At 42.9% G+C, this 20,159-nt stretch overlaps 1 protein-coding gene across 1 annotated transcript in view; it reads right to left on the reverse strand.

The window, feature by feature from the left end:
- The window catches only part of EP300 (E1A binding protein p300), a 103,859-nt gene that overhangs the window by 61,727 nt on the left and 21,973 nt on the right, over positions 1 to 20,159 (reverse strand). The window contains exons 4-15 of the mRNA XM_066596196.1: positions 19,336 to 19,624; positions 18,103 to 18,216; positions 17,758 to 18,006; positions 17,284 to 17,377; positions 14,411 to 14,548; positions 9,847 to 9,964; positions 6,104 to 6,278; positions 5,129 to 5,206; positions 4,417 to 4,520; positions 2,895 to 3,059; positions 2,324 to 2,773; positions 1,218 to 1,403 (exon numbers count right to left, since the gene is read on the reverse strand). Coding sequence (XP_066452293.1) covers positions 1,218 to 1,403; positions 2,324 to 2,773; positions 2,895 to 3,059; positions 4,417 to 4,520; positions 5,129 to 5,206; positions 6,104 to 6,278; positions 9,847 to 9,964; positions 14,411 to 14,548; positions 17,284 to 17,377; positions 17,758 to 18,006; positions 18,103 to 18,216; positions 19,336 to 19,624 — 2,160 coding nt within the window. The remainder of the gene's footprint in view (positions 1 to 1,217; positions 1,404 to 2,323; positions 2,774 to 2,894; positions 3,060 to 4,416; positions 4,521 to 5,128; positions 5,207 to 6,103; positions 6,279 to 9,846; positions 9,965 to 14,410; positions 14,549 to 17,283; positions 17,378 to 17,757; positions 18,007 to 18,102; positions 18,217 to 19,335; positions 19,625 to 20,159) is intronic.

Genomic DNA, 20,159 nt, shown 5'->3' on the forward strand with positions numbered 1-20,159 from the left:
TCACGTTAGAGAGCATGATATCGGGCCATGATTCACTGCCCGATATCGCAACCACGCGTGTGAAATTAGCCTCAGCTAGTTCAGCTGTACTTAATTATAGCATAAAAAGGGGTTATCCAGGCAGCAGCCACATAGATATACTGGGGTTGGAGCAGAAGTACTGCTCTGACAAATGTAAAGTGGCTTACAGTCGAGATTGCAAGCACAGCTCTCATTGAAATCAATGGGAGATGTGTCTGCAATTGCAAACGTAGTTTCCATTGATTTCAATTAGAGTTGCGCTTGCAATTACGATCAGTCGCTTAACATTGGTCAGAGCAGTACTTCCGTTCTGACCCTGGTGGATCCTCGTGGCAGCTTCCTAAACAACCCCTTTAATCAATGGTCAAAGCAACTAAACAGAAAAACTTGAAAGAAAATTTTAGAACAAAAAAAAAATAAAAAAATACTACATTGTTTGAAAATGTTTATAGTGCTTTTTGCTGCATTTTTTTTAAATTACAATTTACACTGCTTCAATTTGAATAAGCATCTTCATCTAATTTTTTTTGTCTTTTACCAGGATTCTTCATGAGGTCATTGAGAGAGGGATTTAAAACTGATGTTAATTGCATTTGCAGCACAAACGAAAAAGAAACAGTAAAGCTAGCATACTTTTACACGCAGCGATAATTGTTCGCCCGAGTGAAGGAGCAAACGATGTCAGTTTGTTTGGGCAACCTGTTTACACACAGTTATTCAAGTCACTGTACCGATGAACGATGGGTGTAGAAACCAAACAAGCCAACCATTAGACGGGTTTACACTGAATTTGAACGATAATTGTTCAAACGATTGAGCGATTTTTTGGGATACTAGTTTTGTGTAAAAACCACCCTATGAGTAAAGCAAGCAATTTGCCAAAATTAGCAAATATTTTGCCACATTACCAATGGGCAGAATGACGTTGCACATAGCAACCAGCAGGTCCTTAACTTTCACCTTTCCAGGGTTTACTACAAAATTAAAGCTACTAACTGGAATTGGATCCCCGTGGGCAACACCAACAGATCTGCACGAAGCCCACAATGTCACATTGCATTCCAGTAGCCATATAACACATGGACATTGGAAACTTAAAATTGGCTATAGTTATTTATTCTGCTTGCTAGCAAAATTTCACAGAAAGGAACTGAAGGCAGATCAGCAGCTCAGTACTTGAGTTCTCCAAAAATTACCTCAAGGTTTTCATCTTTGGGCTCAGCTACATGCTCAGCTTCCACCGTTGGTTCTTCCTGTTTTACCTCCATCTTTACTTCTTGGAGCAATTGTTCACCGGTAGGCTGCTGTGAGCTCACTTCAGGACTATTAATTGATGGTGGATTGGATGATTGTCCTTCCATAACAGCCGTCTGCTCTGAAAGCTGAGTGATAGAGAATTCTTAGGGTATGTCCACACGGACCGGATTAGCCATGGATTATCCTCGAGAAATGTCCACATGGTAAATTTCACAGCATTTACAGCAGCAGTAAGATTTCCAAAATGTCTTTCACATATTGCAGAGAAAGTCTGCTCAAAATCCATGCAGAAATTGACATGTGGGGCCAGAATGTAACCTGGCAGCATGTCAATTAGCTGCAGTGGATTTGTGGTGCAATTCCATCTCTTCAAATGAAAGGGTGAATTCCAGACTGAAATCTATATTAAATCCACGTCCCAATCCGCACCAAATAGTGCAAATTTTAATGAGGATATTGCACTGCAGACATACCTTTACTAGATGCCATGTGCCCATTAGCATATAGACTGGATATTTTGGGTACATTTCACCAATTGACTTTATATGTTAGATAGAGGGGTACATTTACTAAAGCTATGTTCAAAAGCAAGCCGATACATGACCAGCACTCAGATATGGGCTGCTTCCGCATCACATTTCAAAAACATGAATGTTAAAACGAAGTTGGGCTGCTTTTGCATCTTTAACAGCCTCCAAACCTCTGCAAAGGCTTTCATAAGATTTTAGGGTAAGCCCATGGGAAATTCTACCCATTCTGCCAAAAGAGCATTTGTGACGCCAGCAGCCTAAGTTGTAAAACAGAGGTGGGGTGTACCAACACCCCAACTGTGTGCTGCATGTACACACATTAAACGACTGTTGCTGAAACGTGGATTCAATGATTAGGAGGCGCATCCAGATACTCTCAGCCTTAATTACATGTCAAATTGCAACGCAGAACTCATTTCTATATGCCACAGGTCGGTTTAAGACTGTTCTAGCTACATTTTTAAACAAAATAATCTATTTTAAAACACCACACTATACAATAAGCTCAGACTTACCGGAGTGCTTGGATGAACCTGTAATGGTGCTGGTACAGATGGTGTTGAGACTGGGGTTGACAAATTTGGCTGGGAAGGCGGCCTTGTTAATGGTTGCTGCGGTAACTGCTGTGGTGGTGGTGTAGGAACAGACTGGTCACCAACGGGAATGGCAGATGCAGAAACTGGCAAAGCAGCTGATGCTGGAGGAGGAGTGGGGCTCTCACTATTCTGTAACGGCATCGGAGGCAAGGATGCCGACGACATAGGTTCAGAAGGTATGGATGCCTGCGGAGTTCCCATACCTGGGGGGGTGTGGTGGGGTGTAGGTGTACGGCTTGGGACAGGAGATGGTGAATTACGATGGATTGGGGGCTGAACATTATTTGAGCAATGCAGTTGATTCACGGATGATCCTTGAGGAGGTATGGCAGGAGAGCTAACAGGATGAGCAAGATTTGGCATCTGGGCCTAAAAGGGAGAAAAGAAAAGCCAGACAGAACAATGTCTCATGGGCACGTGTGTGAGCTTGGTAAACTAAGTAAACTTAGTAAACTAAGAGCATAATGAAAGTAGATAAAGTTGTCTTTACCTGTGCAGGTGAGTTCTGTCCAGTCGATTGTTGTACAGGTAAACTAGAAGAATTACTTGTATTCATCACAGGAGACGATGCCTGAAATGAATTTCCTGGCATGAACTGATTCTGCACAGGCTGAGCCATGGCTGCTGGTTGTGGCATACGGGAAGGAAAAGCCATCTATATAGGAAACAGAAGTTGTAATTCTCATTTAATTTACATATACAACCAATCAAATGCATCCTAAGGCCGCCTGCAGACGGCCTGGTCGGATCCAGCAGCGAGAATTCTCGCCGCGGGACCCGAGAGCCTACAGAGAGCAGCATGTACTCACCCGCGTCCCGCAGCTTCGGATCATTCATGTGCCGGCGGCGGGTGAGTGACGTTTCTGTGCGGGGCTAGGGCATGCCGCGGCTTGTTTGCCGCGCGAGATTTCGCGCGACCAAATCGCGGCCCTCTGCATAGGATTGTGTTTGTTAACGCAATCCTATGCAGGCTTCCAGCGGCGGGAATTTCCGCCCGTCTGCAGGCGGCTTAAAGCAGAAACAAATCTTATCAGCTTATGATCAGACTATGAGACTTTAAAGGGACAAACCAGAAATTTAACAAAACAGCGATCATCAATGCAGTCCTAGGATGCATCTCTAGCCTGCAAGGGACAGGGCCACAGATAAAGCCTAATACCATACCGTTTGTTTCCTTTAAAAACAGAAAAAGAAACAGTTTTTCTGTTGCTACATTCTAAAACCCAGAATATTTTGAGGTCATCAAAACTCTTTGGCCCCCTGTGCTAAGGAAAGCGCCGGCACCTGTCCATGAGCAGAGAATCACTACGATTCTCCGCTCGCGGCCCCGATTCTCTGCGGTCAGCCTATTAGATAGCGCTACCGGTGGAGATTCGGCAGCGGCTCCTGCTCCCAGGTGGCGGTGGACAGCCGACCTTAAGGCTAATTTTATGCGGGACAAGTTGAAGTTTCATTTGCATCATTCTAGGGTACATGTGACTTTTTGATCACTTCTGTTTTTTGGGAGGAAGGATAAACCTCATGCTGATTTTATATCTCAAGTACTTATGGATGCAACAATATCATTTATGTAGCCTTCTTTCCATAATAAAGCATTTTTAAACAGAGAAAGTTTTCCACTGGGATGTTTTCTCATTTCCCAACTTGAACATGCAATCACTTCTGTAATACACTACAATATTCCCATATCACAGTGTATTATACCCATAACAGCTATACTGTCAGGTAGCTCTTCAAGCCCTAATAAACATCCCCCATGAAGTACTAAAATGCAAGATCGCTACTGATCACAATGTTTACATGGCCAGAACAGTTTTTTTCAATCCAGCCGTTAGATAAGGTCAGCAGTCAATGAACAGCCAATCATCCACTGTGAAGTCATGGGGCTGCAGAAGAATAAGGCTGCTTTATAGTGATTCTAAAAAGGGCTATTGGTGATCCTTAATGGTTCAAACAAGTCAAACTTTGCATAAAATCAACAACACGTGCAGTATGCGTGTTTGAAAACTAACCTGACTCATGGGTGGAGATGGTCCTTGATGTTGGGTTAGCGGTGCCTGTTGTCTTTGTACCAATGACTGCATAGGCATGCCCACTGGACCAAATTGGTTCATGACTACAATCAAAACCGGGGGAGAAAAGGAGAATGTTACACAGTTTGCAATCACAATCTCTTCAGTTGCAAGGGCTTATTCATAAGATGCTGTTCAGTAAAGTTTGTTGCACAGACGAGAACCAGATCCATTTTATTGTGAAAATTTTAGAGATTTTGCCAGTCTAATGAGCTAGATCTACAACACAGCAAATCACTGCAAAACCATATGCAATATTTGCCATGTGGTTCTCAGCCATGTGAGAAAAAAAAACAAAGCAGCGCAAGTGCACAGATTCGGATATGAATAGAGATTCTGACACATTAGGTGCAGAAAAATGCGTGAGAACACTGTATTCTATCTCCCACTGTTTGCAATAGGAAGAAAACTTTCATAGCAGATAGCTGTAAAACGATTAGCCCCATTAAATGGGGTAGTCTGCAGCAGTGAAAACTGCAAGTCCACAGCAGAAATCCAAAGCAGTCTCAAGTTTGCCTGCAAAAATGCATCAGGAGAATTTACGTTTGCGTGAATTTATTATGCCTGTGTGAACATACCCAAAGCGTTTCAATTACCAAATTCATAAATGTTAATCACATCTCTAAATCCAACATGCTATTAAATATTTTACCTGATTGACTTGGCATAGGATTCACAATTTGATTTGGAACATTAGCACGCATCATGTTTTGGTCTTGAACAGGACCATCTAAACAGTAAAAGATGGTAGAAAGCATTTTAATGCATATTAAACCAAAAATAATGTGGCTACGTTTTTTTTTCTAAAACACAATTTTTTTTTAAAGCTGAATTGTCCCTGCTGAATAAAGTACTGCCGTATGCACGAGCGTATAAACAAACCTTAAAGGGAATCCGTCCCCATATCTATACTAGTGGGACCACAAGTTAAGTGGTGGCGGTTCCTTTGGCAGCAGTTGTACGTTTCATAGTCAGTTGCTATCCCAGGCTACATGTTAGACTCATAAGCTGCAGCAGCAGCCTCACCACCTTTTTCCTAGACTGCATATAGGACAGCAAGCTACTAATGGACAGCGAAGGCAACTGCATCTCATGACCATCGCGGACTACACACAAGGACAACCTACATAGAGAATGCTTTTATGAGAATTATAGCAATTACCACTGTGAACCAAGTTGCTGCAACTACTTTATGCTGCTTTTATACGGCATACGGGTAGCATTTATATGGCGAAAGATTCCCTTTAATACTAAGGCTACACGAACAGTCAAACTGTCCTTTATGGCAGTTTTATAATTCCCATAAAATTAACAAGAGTTATGAAAACTGTAGCAGAGTGAACATAGTAATAGACAAAGGAATCTATCAGGGCATACAATCGGGGTGCACCAATAGGCAACTCCACGACAGTCCCACAGACCTATCTCAAAAGTACCACCAGAACCAGCAGTTGGGGTAACAGACTCACTCTTGCAGCTAATCTTGTAGGTAGATTAGCAGAACAAGACAATTATGACGATCATATCCGTCACATGCTTGTAATAGATATATCTGATATGGGTACTAAAAAGAAGTTTCAGCAGGATTTTAATACTCAAAAAAAGAAGAAAAAAAAACAACACATACTTGTTGCCATTAATGGTTGTGCTGAGGGCATCCCTGAGCCTTGATTCATTGCTGCAGAGGGCATGCCTGGAGTATTGGGCATTAGATGTTGCTTCTGTATCCTAATACGACGTTTTTCTTCAAGCTCTTTCTGGATCTTATAGATTTTCTCAGCCAACAAATGGTAATACTCCGCCTTTGAGTGAGGAGGGGAAGAAAAAAAATGGTCTTAAAGGGGTTGTCCCGCGCCAAAACGGTTTTTTTTTTCTCAATAGGCCCCCCCCCCGTTCGGCACGAGACAAACACAAGGGATGGGTTAAAAAAAAACAAACAAAAAACAGTTTAGTACTTTAGTACTTACCCGAATCCCCGCTCTGCGGCGACTTTCTTACCTTAGCAAGATGGCCGCCGGGATCTTCACCCACGATGCACCGCGGGTCTTCTCCCATGGTGCACCGTGGGCTCTGTGCGGTCCATTGCCGATTCCAGCCTCCTGATTGGCTGGAATCGGCACACGTGACGGGGCGGAGCTACGAGGACCAGCTCTCCGGCACGAGCGGCCCCATTCACCAGGGAGAAGATCGGACTGCGCAAGCGCGTCTAATCGGGCGATTAGACGCTGAAATTAGACGGCACCATGGCGACGGGGACGCTAGCAACGGAACAGGTAAGTGAATAACTTCTGTATGGCTCATAATTAATGCACGATGTACATTACAAAGTGCATTAATATGGCCATACAGAAGTGCTGAACCCCACTTTCTTTCGCGGGACAACCCCTTTAAAGCACAGAAACCTTTTGATGAGTAAAACAAAACAGATTTTATTCTGATATTACAGGAGGTATTTTTGTAATGCATACTGTATATAAAAAAGGAACACAGCAGTGGAGAGCAAGGCAGAAGAAAACCAAAAAACACAATGTCCTTGGGAGAAGACCCAGTGGCCGATGCTTGTAATTACAAGCAGACAGTAACACTGGCCACCCGCAGCTCTTAGCTAGACTGAAAAATAAAACTAATCATTAGAATTTAAGCCCTCTTTCCATTTCCCCTCCATTACTGAACATCCCCTCATCAGCTACAGGACTAGTCAATCAAGAAAACACTCTGATTATTGTACATGATTCAATACTTTTGTATTGAAACATAAAAATGGGCTGCTCACACAATTCCCTGAAAGATAATGAAGGCCCCGGAGTGCCCGGCGTGGAAGCCCCACACCGAACACCAATTATACACAAGGAAAGACGGCTAAGTGTCTGGATAAATTGGCTTTAACCACTGTAGTAGCAGCTGAGATAGTACATAGATTTCTTCCAGAGGAGCTTTCAAGCACGTTAGACTATGTAATACCATTGCACCAAGATCGCAACCATAATTTGGTCCTGAAGGAATACAAGAGGTTTTGACAATATTCTGGCGGTGTGTGTGCTGGCAGTGTGAACTGGGGTTTTATAAATAAAATCCACACGTCTTGCATTAGTATCCGTAGGGCAGCTAAAAGCATACGAATGGGATTTCTTCCCGGCATGCAGGTCGCGCGCACGGGAAGAAAGTGCAGCATGCTCCATTTTCTTGCGGCTCTGCCACACGGATGGCTCCCATTGCAGCTGTTTCTGTGCTGTGCCATAGATCCGCGTGAGAGCAGGAAATTAACAAAAAGCTATGCACAGCACATGCGTGTGGCACGCTGCCGGCATGCCGAGCACATCGACCGTCCAGAAGAAAGCAGATCCAGCCTGCACTGAGGAGAGCCTCACAGCGTCTGGGGAGGTAAGAAAAATGTGTTTTCCCTCCCCATTGCCGCAGGCACGCACAGATTCCACTGCGGGATTCATCAGTGCAATCCGTGCCTGCAAATGGTCATGAGGCCTAACACTGAAAAGTGAAAAAATGGGCTTCTAGCTGAATTTAAAGACTACTTAACTTTTGGCAACTGCAAAAAAGGCCAAATTCAAATCAAAATAGACAATGATGTCATAGAATGTGCGCAAGACTTCATCTTCCCTGGCTCAAAAATTGACCAGGTTGGAGAATCTATGGTGGGGTCAACCTTATCATAGAATATACATTATTTGATTGTGGTTGCTTTAGTAACATCAGCTTGACATAAATGCTACATGTCTATTGTTTGTCCTGCTTGCATTATCTTTTCCACAGGGGTTAGATCTGTCTAAACATTTTGCACTTGATATCTTCTTGTTATGACAACTGCAAAAGATGTCCAAATTCAAACCAAAAATAAACAACAAGGCTGTAGAATTGATCTTCTTTGGTTCAAGTATTGACCATGAGGAAGAATCTATGCCAGAGATAAAACGCAGGATAGCATTGGGGCAAAGCGCGATGCTAAACATGGAGAAAATCTGGAAAAGTAGGGATATCGGTATAGCAACTAAATGCAGGATACTGAAAACCATCGTTTTACCCATAGCAATGTGTGGATGTGAAAGCTGGACTGCGGAAAAAAGCTGATAGGAGGATTGATATGTTTGAGCTGTGGTGCTGGCGAAAGCTTCTGCGTACGTCCTGGAACACAAGACTAACAGATAAGTCCCAAATCGTACAAGATCCGACGAATCACTGGAGGGCAAGATAACCGGACTCAGACTCACAGATTTTGGCCATGTAATGCGAGCAGAGTCGCTAGAAAAATCTTAAATGCTTGGAAAGATCCGTGGCAAAAGAAGACCCGGCTGCCAAAGAACACGATGGCTGATACTGGCATGAATATCACAAAACTGAAAGCAGTGCAAAACCAAAAAACATGGAGGGAGCTCGCCTTGCGGTCGTGAATGACTAAACAGCTAACATCATAAGTATTAAGTGAAATCCAGTTTACCTAGAAAGTTTTTGATTGATGGGAATATTTTGCTTGCATATAGTTGGTGATACTAAGAAGAACTGGGCCCCACATATAGGCTGTTTATCATGTGTTAGGTTTCTTACTGCTTGAAAGAACGGTTCACATCATATGCCATTCTGATGATTTGGGGGTGTTCATGGTGTAGTACAAGTGACAGGTTTTTTTTACATAACGGGCTTCCCATAAAAGACATGCCACCAGGCCACAGGCACATCTTCGATAGGCAAAAGGTCATGACAACCCTGGGGACTTTCAGAAGTCCCCAGACTGTCATGACACCTGGATGGCACCATGACGATTTTACCATGGCGGGGCTGTTGGGGACATCGAATTCCCGATCTAGACATTCAATGCCACTGTTAAAACTGTCAGTGCATTTAAAGTGTTAACAGCCAGGTCTCTCTGATCATGGCTGTTGCCAGCCATCAGACACAAGCCCAATTCATAAATAGCATATGTAGTAGACTGATATACATGTGCTAACTTTTCAGTGCAAGACGTATATAGTCGAATTGATATCACAAAAGGGGTTAATGTATTTCATCAAAGGTCCATTTCTATCTAAATAACTAACTCCTGTCATTCGGTAGCATTTGGGATCACTTTGGATCATTTCTACTCCCGTCACTTCATTGGGATCGAACTAAAAGGGTCAATCCAATATCTTTACTGAAAGAGGACTATACACAATTTGCCACTAAAATGTAGGACATCTACACGTCCTAGCTGCACGGTGCATGAACAATTAACAAATATATACACACAGACGGATACAAAGGGGTAAAATTTCCTAACAACCAAATAAGCTGAAAATCAATGGAGAACTGCATTAAAATTAATTGAAATCAAAAGTCATGACTGATTAGGCATAATACTGTTTGAATGATTAAACCTACCCTACTGTTTGCAGATTCATACATATCGCCTTCCACTTTCCGAGCATAAGCTACTAGGTTCTCCATCCGTCGGTCTTTTAACGCTGCAGGGTCAGGGGTTGGAAATATGGCTTGAACTCTAAAATTAAAATCAGAAAGTCTAAATGTGAAAAATACTTTCCTGAAACTGGAAATTATTTTAATTACAGAATGACTGATGGAAACAAAAGACTGTAGCGAAAATAACTTTTCTCTGTTGTGCCTTTCCTGTTATTGGTCAATATTTATGAATAAAAAATAACTGATTGACAGATTAAATGGTAATTGCCTACCTAAGGGGTGTATCTCTGGAAAGTGACACACTCTGCTCTGGACAATGTAGAGATACACCCTGAACTAGTACAAATGGTTTTCAACTTCATACATTTATGGTAGGAACATAAGAGCAGCAAAATGCAAAAATCTAAGAAAATATGATCCAAATTGTTTTATTATGGCGTTTACAGTTTACTAAAATCAGACATCTGCAGAGGCAATGGGTCCTTAAATCTTTAGTTACCAGCCATTTTAAAGGCTTGCATTTATTTTTTTCATTCCCAATTTTCAAAAGCCATAACTTTTTACCCAGCACCTGCATGACCGCACAACGAGGAGGATTTTCTGACAACCTCCATCAGTTAAAAAAAAAAGTGTAAGACAAATATCCATGAGGGGAAATATAATTAGGTAACTAAGGCCCCCGGATTTATCCGCAGACTTTACCCTGGCTTCTGCGCACGAGTCCATCACCAAAATGGCGGACGCTGGGGCAAAAGCCACAGATTGCTGGAGTAATTTAAATCTCCCCGCACCTGGCTACTAAATGTAGCCAAGAGCCTGGAGATTTCATGGGGTGCCATGGTACACGGTTCCCAGTCATGTGATCACCGTTATACAATAGATAACAACGATCACGTAAAAGTAAAAAAAAAGCCAAAGTTTCACCTCCCATCAGGGATCCAATCCGTGAGGGCAGGTGAAATTACTTAACCAAGGCCACCGGCGATGTCCCATGACTGAGCCTTATCCGTGGACCCTTCCCCAGTTTTCGCGCATGTGCCCGTCGCCAAAATGGCGCACGCATGCGCAGAGGCTGGGGAGGGCAAGAGGAAATTTAAAATCTCCTTGCTACTAAAGGTAGCCGAGCTTGAAGATGTCACGGGGGCCGCGGTGAGCGGTCCTCGGTCATGTGATCGCCATTATCCAATGGATAATGGCGATCACGTAAAAGTTAAGACAGTTAAAGCTCAATGCTCCGATCAGTTTGGGCCCCATTATGCATCCTGACAGAAGATTAGGGCCACAATGGGTATGTTTCTGAACACGGGACAAACGGCGGTATCCATTTTGGGGTGAAAGCCTTCATTCCTATATATGCTGTAGAAAAAAACAAAACACTATTTTTAAAATGACACAATTGCCAAAAAAAACAAAAATCCCAATTTTTTCCTTATGCTTTGATTCATTGAAAAACGGTGGGGTCAAAATACAAAATACATTGCTAGATTAATTCGTTAAGGGGTCTAGTTTTTAAAATGGGGTCATTTGTGGGGATTCTCTGTAGTTTTCGCCGCTCAAGGGTGGGCAATGGGGCCTAAATCACCTTCAAGCAACATGTCTTCTGAAAACCACCCGCTGCTTCTTTTGGTTAGGGCCCCGTTGTGCATACAGACAGAAGATTAGGGCCACAATGGGCATATTTCTGAACACGGGACAAACAGGGGTATCCATTTTGGAGTGAAAGTCTCCATTCATATGTCTGCTGTACAAAAAAAATCTAATTTTAAAATGACAAAAAAAAAAGAAATTTTTTTCCTTTCTGATTTGCTTCGATTCATTCAAAAACTGTGGGTCAAAATACACAGGACAACCCTAGATGAATTTTTTAAGAGGCCTAGTTTCCAAAATGCGGTCATTTCTTGGGGTTCTCTATTGTTTTGGCCGCTCAAGGGCTTTACAAATGTGCAATGGGGCCTAAACTGCCTTCAAGCAAAATGTCTGATCTGAAAGCCAGTTTGGGCCCCGTTGTGCATATGGACAGAAGAATAGGGCCACAATAGTATGCTTCTGTGCACAGGAAAAACAGGGGTGTCCATTTTTGAGTGCAAATCCTCATTTTCCCGTGCACTATAGAAAAAAATCCTGCATTTAAAATTACATATTTGCAAAAATAAAATTTTATTTTCTCGTCTAAATTGAATTCCTGAAAGAAAGAAAAAACTGGGGTTAAAATACTCCTGACACCCCCCCCCCCCCTTAATGAATACATTAAGGGGTGTAGTTTTTAAAATGGGGTCATTTGTGGTGGTATCTATCATTATGACATCTATAAGCCTTTGCAATCTTGGCTTGGTGCAGGAAAACAAAGTGTTCCTCACAATGTTAATTAATGTTACATTTGTACGTCTCCTAAATGGTTATATTATAAAAAAAAAAAAAAAAAAAAGGTTTTCCAAAAATAAAGTAAGCAGATTGAAATATATACCTTATTAAAAATTTCTATATTACATTTGCGAAATACAAATCAGGGAGAGCGCGCCTGGCACCTTCAAACAGCAGGTAATGTGGTATAATAAATTAACTCACCCGGTGCTTAACATGTCACCCTAGGGTGATCATGTCTGCACCAAAATTCCTGATAAACTTAAGAGTTGCTTTATCCACGGTTCATCACAGATCCAGATCGCTGGAGAGACGCAGGTCCAAAGCTACACTCCGTTCCTCATAAGAGGCCGGATAATATAGTAGAAAATAAGAAGAAAAAAAAACTGTAGCCCTGCGCTACTTGTCAATCGAACCAAATACCGTATATACCGGCGTATAAGGCGACGGGGCGTATAAGACGACCCCCCAACTTTCACCTTATACGCCGGTATTACAATGGAGAGAAAAAAAATCATTACTCACCTCCCCCGGCGTTCTGTCGCGCTCCGGCAGGATGTCGCTCGCTCCTCGTCCCCGACGCAGCATTGCTTTCTGAATGCGGGGCTTGAAATCCCCGCCTCCAGAAAGCTAATACACACGCCGTCAGCCAGTTACAGCCATTCAATGACATCATTGAATGGCTGTGATTGGCTAAAACACACGTGGCTTCAGCCAATCACACTATTCAATGACATCATTGAATGGGTGTGATTGCTAACACACGTGCGCCTTCAGCCAATCACAGCCATTCAATGATGTCATTGAATAGTGTGATTGGCTGAAGCCACGTGTGTTTTAGCCAATCACAGCCATTCAATGCTGTCATTGAATAGCTGTACCGGCTGACGGCGTGTGTATTAGCTTTCTGGAAGTGGGGATTTCAAGCCCCGCATTCAGAAAGCAATGCTGCGCCGGGGACGAGGAGCGAGCGACATCCTGCCGGAGCGCGACAGAACGCCGGGGGAGGTGAGTAATGATTTTTTATTTTTTTTTTACACTTTTTTTTTTTTGTATTACCGGCGCATAAGACGACCCCCGACTTCAGAGCAGATTTTTCGGGGTTCAAAAGTCGTCTTATACGCCGGTATATACGGTATAACGTTTACCTTAATTTGGTTTGATTGGCAAGTAGTGCAGGGCTACAGTGTTTTTTTCTTATTTTCTACTATATTACATTTGCACATATTTGAGATATTGCAGTTGGAAATGTGAAAAAAAAATGTCGATTTTTTCAAAATTTTCCCAGTTTTGGCACTTTAATAAATATACACAAATTCTATCAGTCTTTTTTTCCCACCTAAATGAAGTACAATATGTGGTGAAAAAACAAAGTCAGAGTCACTGGGATATGCAAAAACCTTTAGGCCGCCTGCAGACGGGCGGAAATTCTGCAGCGTGATTTCCCGCGGAATTTCCACCCTTGAAAGCTGCCATAGGATTGCGTTAGCTAATGCAATCTTAGGCAGACGGCTGTGGTTTGTCCGGGGCTTGCAGAGCCCCGCACAGAAACGTCACTGCCCGGCCGCAGGCTCCGTTCTGCGCATGCGCCGGCTGCCCGGCACATCAAACAGCCGGAGCCGCGGGCGAGTATGCGCTGCTCTCTGCAGGCGCTCGGGTCGGGTCCCGCGTCGAGAATCCTCGCAGCCGGATCAGACACGCCTGTCTGCAGGTGTTATTTCATGTTAAAGTGACATGTCAGATTTCCAAAATTTGGCCTGGTCATTAAGGCGCAAACAGGCTTGGTCACCAAGGGGTTAATAATTAAAACTTTATTGCTGTTATTTTTACTTTTTTTCTTAGTCCCACTGGCGTGCACGGGGGAATTTAAAAGTCGCTGTCACAATTGACAGCAGCATTTAAAGGGGTTAACAGCTCCGATCAGCCACACGGCATATCAGAGCTGTTGCCGCCAGGTGTCAGCTGTAAGAAACAGCCGGCGCCCGCGTTGCATTAACGGATAAGCCGCACGATCTCTCTTCATACATACCCCGACGCTGTAGGACGAAAATATGCATCCTATAGCATTAGGGTGTTAAACCACAGCGGTAACAAGAAGCTAAATTAAGATACTTTACTACATCTAGTATCTTATGCTATGCTGAGTTATTAAACCAGTACTTACAGTTTGTGAACTAAATGGTTCCTTAAATCTTGTGTTATATCTTCATGCCAGGGTTTCCGTATTGCAGTGCTAGAAGGAGGAGCTGCCGTAGGCATAGATCCCAAAGCGGAAACGTTGCTACCATCGCCCATCATTACACTACAAGAAGAGCGCGAACAGTTATTGAATCAGATGCAGATTAAACATTTTAGGAAAGCTTTCATGTTGTAGTTTGTCTGCGGGCAGCATGCTATACAGCAGAACCACCTAAGCAGATTAAAAGGGCTTCTCAACAAAGAAAATTGTTTAGAGTTAAATGCAGCCCATAATTAAAGTGACCCCCCATTTTCAAGACAATTCTGATATGTCCCTGATACGGACAAGAATGAAAACTTCTCATAGTTTTTAAGCATGGACCATTGGCCCGCATGATGAAAATAGCATGGATCCATGTGAGTTAAAACGAACAGCATACGGGCCCATATAGTGTGTCGGAGTCCTTACTGCAACTGCACTTCAATGAAATATTTTTCATGGGACAAACCCTTTGACATACAGTACTATGGGGAAAAAAATCATTTAAACCTCCGCTTCTTGCTTAGGAGTCCAGAGGATGGTATACAGTCATATAGGGAACACTGTCAGACAGCCCACTAGACACTCCTAAGCACAGAAAAGGCAGGTTTTCTATGGGGATTACTGGGATAGCCGAAAACAGTGCTGTCTGCATCATTCCTATGGACAGTAAATGGAGCTAAAGTGCAATTGTATGACCAAACATTCACCTAAGCGACCCGCGTTCTAAACCAACTCTTCAACAATCACCAACACCTAATCTCTGCATAGGTTAGAAAATTGTTGATAAATGAATAAATTATACTGGCAGTTTCTAGAAATTTATATCAGTCTGTTCATCTGCTTTTCTTGATTTATAACAAGCTGTCTGCAGATTAAGGGCTCATGTCCACGGGCAAAAGAAGAATTAAAATCCGCAGCAGATTTTAACTCTTCTCCTGCCCGCGGATCCGTGCCCCATAGGGATGCATTGACCACCCGCGGGGTAGATAAATACCCGCGGATGGTCAATAAAAGGGATTTTAAAAAAAAATGGAGCATGAAAAAATCTGGACCATGCTCCATTTTCATGCGGGTCTCCCGTGGGGACGGCTCCCGCGGGCTTCTATTGAAGCCTATGGAAGCCGTCCGGATCCGCGGGAGACAAAAATCAGATTTTACTTACCCGCTCCGTTTCTTCTCTTCGGCGCCATCTTCTCTCAGTCGCAGCCGGATCATTTTGCTTCGGGCTGGCGCATGTGCGGGGCACGTCACCGACGTCATCCTGCGCATCCGCCGGGCTGAAGAAAGAAGATCCGGCCGCGACGCAGAGAAGATGACGCGGCAGAGAAGGAAGGATCCGGAGCGTGCAGGAGGTGACTTAATTCTGATTTATTCTTATTTTCAGCGCTCATGTCCGCGGGGCAGGAGGGACCCGCTGCAGATTCTCCATGGAGAATCCGTAGCGGGCCTGATTTTCCCCGTGGACATGAGGCCTAAGACAAAGACTTCCGTAAAATAAATAAATAAATAAAAAATACCATAAAAAAATAAAAAGACTTAAGTAAACGCCATGCCAAGGCTTTCCTCGCACATTTTTATTAACGGTGTAAGATGCTAATTTTTTCCCCCTAGTGTAGCATAAACCATTCAACATTAAAAAGATACCGATTTTTTTTTATTTTTAGCTTTTTCGACGCACTAAATGTGCGTTAACACAGCAAATGCTCCAAGCATGAGCACGCTCCGAAAGTGGTCTTCCCATCATGGGCCACTCTTTTAAAACTCCCCAACCTTGTATGTTTAGAAACATCCTTATATCAGTTCTCACCCCAGAAGCACAACCATCTTTTTGCAAGGTGGAAAAAGAAAAAAAACTAATTCTGTTGGGGGTACAGTCCAGCATAGTCTCCCATATGACCAGCGCTCTTTCTGTAATATCACGTGATGTTATGGAATCTTTAAAAAAAGCGCCTGATTTGCAAAGCAGAGCCAATCCTCAGTACAAGACGTGCCAGCATTTATCCACTGGAACTCGCCCTACGCATTCAGGACAGCAGAGACTGGCCGTAGCACACATCTGCGCATGCTTGCACTGTCTGAAGATGCATTGCAGGTGGACATGGCTTATGGCATTGCTAATATGACAATGGTAAAGTGGTACTCTGGGGGCCTTTAGCACTGGAACTTATTAGCAAATGTGTTGCGCTCATTTGTAAGAGGATTTAATCATATTCTCCAAGATGAGATCTGATTATAATACTGGGAATTGACATTTAACTCACAAAACATCAAGTAATATGTAAGTGTGGAATTAAGGGCTCATTCACACGACCATATGCGTAAAATCACGATGCTATGTGGGTCACGCATTTTACCAGCCCATGTGAGAGGCTCATGAGCCAGATCGCCACTTATTGCAACGAGTGCACTGCGCATGACAATGTATCTCACACGCGGTAATGCATAGTGTGACTGTCTTTCTTTTAAGTTCCCCACTCTGATTGATAGTGAGGTTGTGCATGCATGGTCGTCCATGCTCAATGTACTGTGTATGGACAGCGTTGCATACGCTGCCTATGGCAAAAAATAGGGCTCACGCTGCTGCAATGTTTTTCATGAGTGTATCTACATGCAGTGTTTACGCGCTAATGTGAAATGATCAATGAAAATTCATTTACCTTTCATTGACATTTACTGTGTCACGCGACCGTGTATATTACATTATGAAAACACGATCGTGTGAATGAGCCTTTAGGCAAAAAGGTACATTACGGAATCAACTCTTATCCAGATATTTTAAAACAATTACTGCAATAAAGCAGCTAGTAATAACATACCTCTGAGTACTGATCCCTGGATGAAGCATTGAGTCTGGAAGCAGGCCAGAACTCTGGACAGAAACACCACCATTCACGCCTACTGAGCTTACATCTACACAAAAAGAATGGAGAAATATTTTATGCAACTACTAGAATGATATCATAACACACATGTTCCCCTGGTGTGAGCACGGAAAGCCGCCGCTGCAGTGCAATGAGCCACGCTACGAATTAGTCATCCTCTTATAAAGTTAGAATGGGCGGACTACTTAGCAGCACTGCTCAATGCACTGAGCAGGGGCTTTCAGCGTTCACTTAAGTGCAACAATGAGGAAGGTAAGTAGAACACATACCCTGACTCAGCAAGTCATTACTTTCAGACCATAAGCTTAGCTTATAGAGCTACAAGTAGGTGACAGATTCCCTTTAAATTAAAGACCGTTATTTAATACATTCTTGTACGAAATTATGAAGTGAATAAAAATGTCTTACTCAATGAGTTCATAGATCGAATCCCCTGAGGAGATTGTCCCGATTGCTGACCCTTTACTTGCGTTTGGGACGGCGTTTGCAGTTGGCTGCCCTGATATGGTAATCCCAGGGCAGCATAAGCCCGCTCTATGGAGCTTGGATCAATCTGGTTAGCAGAATTAAGTGATGGAGCAGGAGGCTGGCCAACATTACCAACTGTTCCCACTGTGCCAGCAGAACTTAATGACACTGGTGGACTACCAAGTAAGGCTGTAGAGAAAAAAAAAAAAAAAAATGATATAAAATGGCTCACTAAATCTGGACAAAAAAAAATACTTAAAGTACTTAAAAGTTCATTGTACATACATTGTTGGTTGCGTTTGTCCCCCGCGTTCTTCAGAGGCAGACAAACTGGGCAGTCATGCCTCGTACAGTTCTTCCAGTGAGAAATTATCTGTCGTGAAGAGGCGCAATGTGCAACTAAAAACAAAACAGCACAAATAAGTGGAAGAGAAATGAAAGTTTACAATAAAGTATTTAAATAAATTAAGGTGGCCAGAAGCAAAAGCTGGTGTGGAGATCCCACAAGGCGGAGCATATACTGGTTGGGATAGCTTTTTGTGGACAAACTCTCTACATTTATATTGTACTGGCAAACAAGCATGTTTTAGCATAATTTCCATAACAAAGATAAAAGATTCTCCTTAATGCAACAGTGCAGAGTACACAGTTTTTCCATTGTCTGGATTTGATGTCTCCAAACCTCTCCATGCACATCAGTACCTGGTTGGAAGTTTTCAGGTGAGACTATTGTATATTCTCTTTTTCAAATCGCATTTTAGGTTTTATTTAAAAAACTTTTTTGCCATGTAAATACATTTAAAGCATGCCAAAGATTTTCGGCTGATGTTTCCAAATAAACTGCTGTGTATGTACATGAGGGATTATACTATTTCTGGCAATTATATGACTTGTATGTAGCATTTTTCACTAGTTTTCCTCTCTGCAGGCTACATCACTACTACTCAATGATTCCCTGAGCTGGTGGCTGAAACGAGCTGCTTTGATGGCTCCTACACGCTGCCTACACAGTAAAAGCTGGATATCTTCTTCTCTCTGTAGCACACTCTCAAAAGAAACCACATCATAAAGCAAATTATTCAGCAGTACTGAGCAGTGCTTATGTGATTTCAGCAGCTGAGATGGTAAATCACCATTAGCTGCAGCAGAACATCCGTGACCCACTGTCTCCCTCCTGCAATTCCTTATTCCTCCTGGCTTTACCACAAACTTCTAGCTACTACAACTTTAGAGCCCCATATTCAAATTACAGCGTCTTTTTCAAGAGATTTCCGCAAATCTAGCACTTTAATATTTCTATTCTGCAGTTTCCCGCAGAGCACATCCTATTTGCTAACATACTGCATATGCATATGTAAAGGTGAAAATGTAGAAAAAGACAAACTTGAACACCGGGAAAAAAAACAGCATGAACATATATGAGCTATTAAGATATTAAATTGCATTTATTTCCCCTTGCAGCAAGCTTAGAGCCTCGTGCACCGTAGCTTATTCATTAGCGTCAAACAATGCAGTCACCTTGGCATGATTTTCCAGCCTGGCAATGGGTCATATGATTCAGGACATTCTTCATGGTTCGACAATGAGGCAAATTGCATTGTCGCACCTCACCATTGGCTTGTTCTCTTCTCTGACACTTGTGGGCATGCAATAGAAGAACCAGTTGTTGCTGTATCAGCTTTCGTTTCTCAGGATCTGCTGTTGGGGCTCCTGAGCCAATTCCCTGTGGTGCACCACCAGTTCCCATACCTTGAGATGATGCTTGGACAAGGTTGGCTTGTGGTACTGGAGTTGATGGCTGTTGACCCTATTAAAAAGAAAGGGGAAAAAAAGACATGAAAATTAGCTACTGCTTATAACAAATTGATATTTGTGGCATCAATCTACGTTCTTGTTACACGATTTATATTGTTCCACCCATTCCAACATATTTCCTCCTCTTGAATGGGAGGGACTTGAATATTGCTTTATGGGGACAGATCCATTCTTTCTGGAAAACTACAGCATTTATAGGGGGTTTTCTGCTGTTTTCAACTAATGTCCTCTGCACAGATTGAATGGGTCCATCAGTTGATGGACGGGGGTCCACCACTTGGGTTCTCTGTTGGTCAGCCATTGTCCGGCCTGCTGTCCAGTACAGTGGCCCGGACATTAGCGGACAGGGGAGGAAATGGGTACACCAGCTACATTCCTAATGAAATCAATGTAAGTACTGCGCTGTCATTTCAGTGGTAGTGAAGCAGCACTCCAGCTGCCTCCCCTGTCCACTCATCACATCCGGCCCCCTGTAGGGACAATGGGCCCAACTAGCCGCTGAAGGACAGTGATTTCGAGCAGTGGAC

The sequence above is a fragment of the Eleutherodactylus coqui genome, chromosome 3 (assembly GCF_035609145.1).
Source record: "Eleutherodactylus coqui strain aEleCoq1 chromosome 3, aEleCoq1.hap1, whole genome shotgun sequence".
Taxonomy (NCBI): domain Eukaryota; kingdom Metazoa; phylum Chordata; class Amphibia; order Anura; family Eleutherodactylidae; genus Eleutherodactylus; species Eleutherodactylus coqui.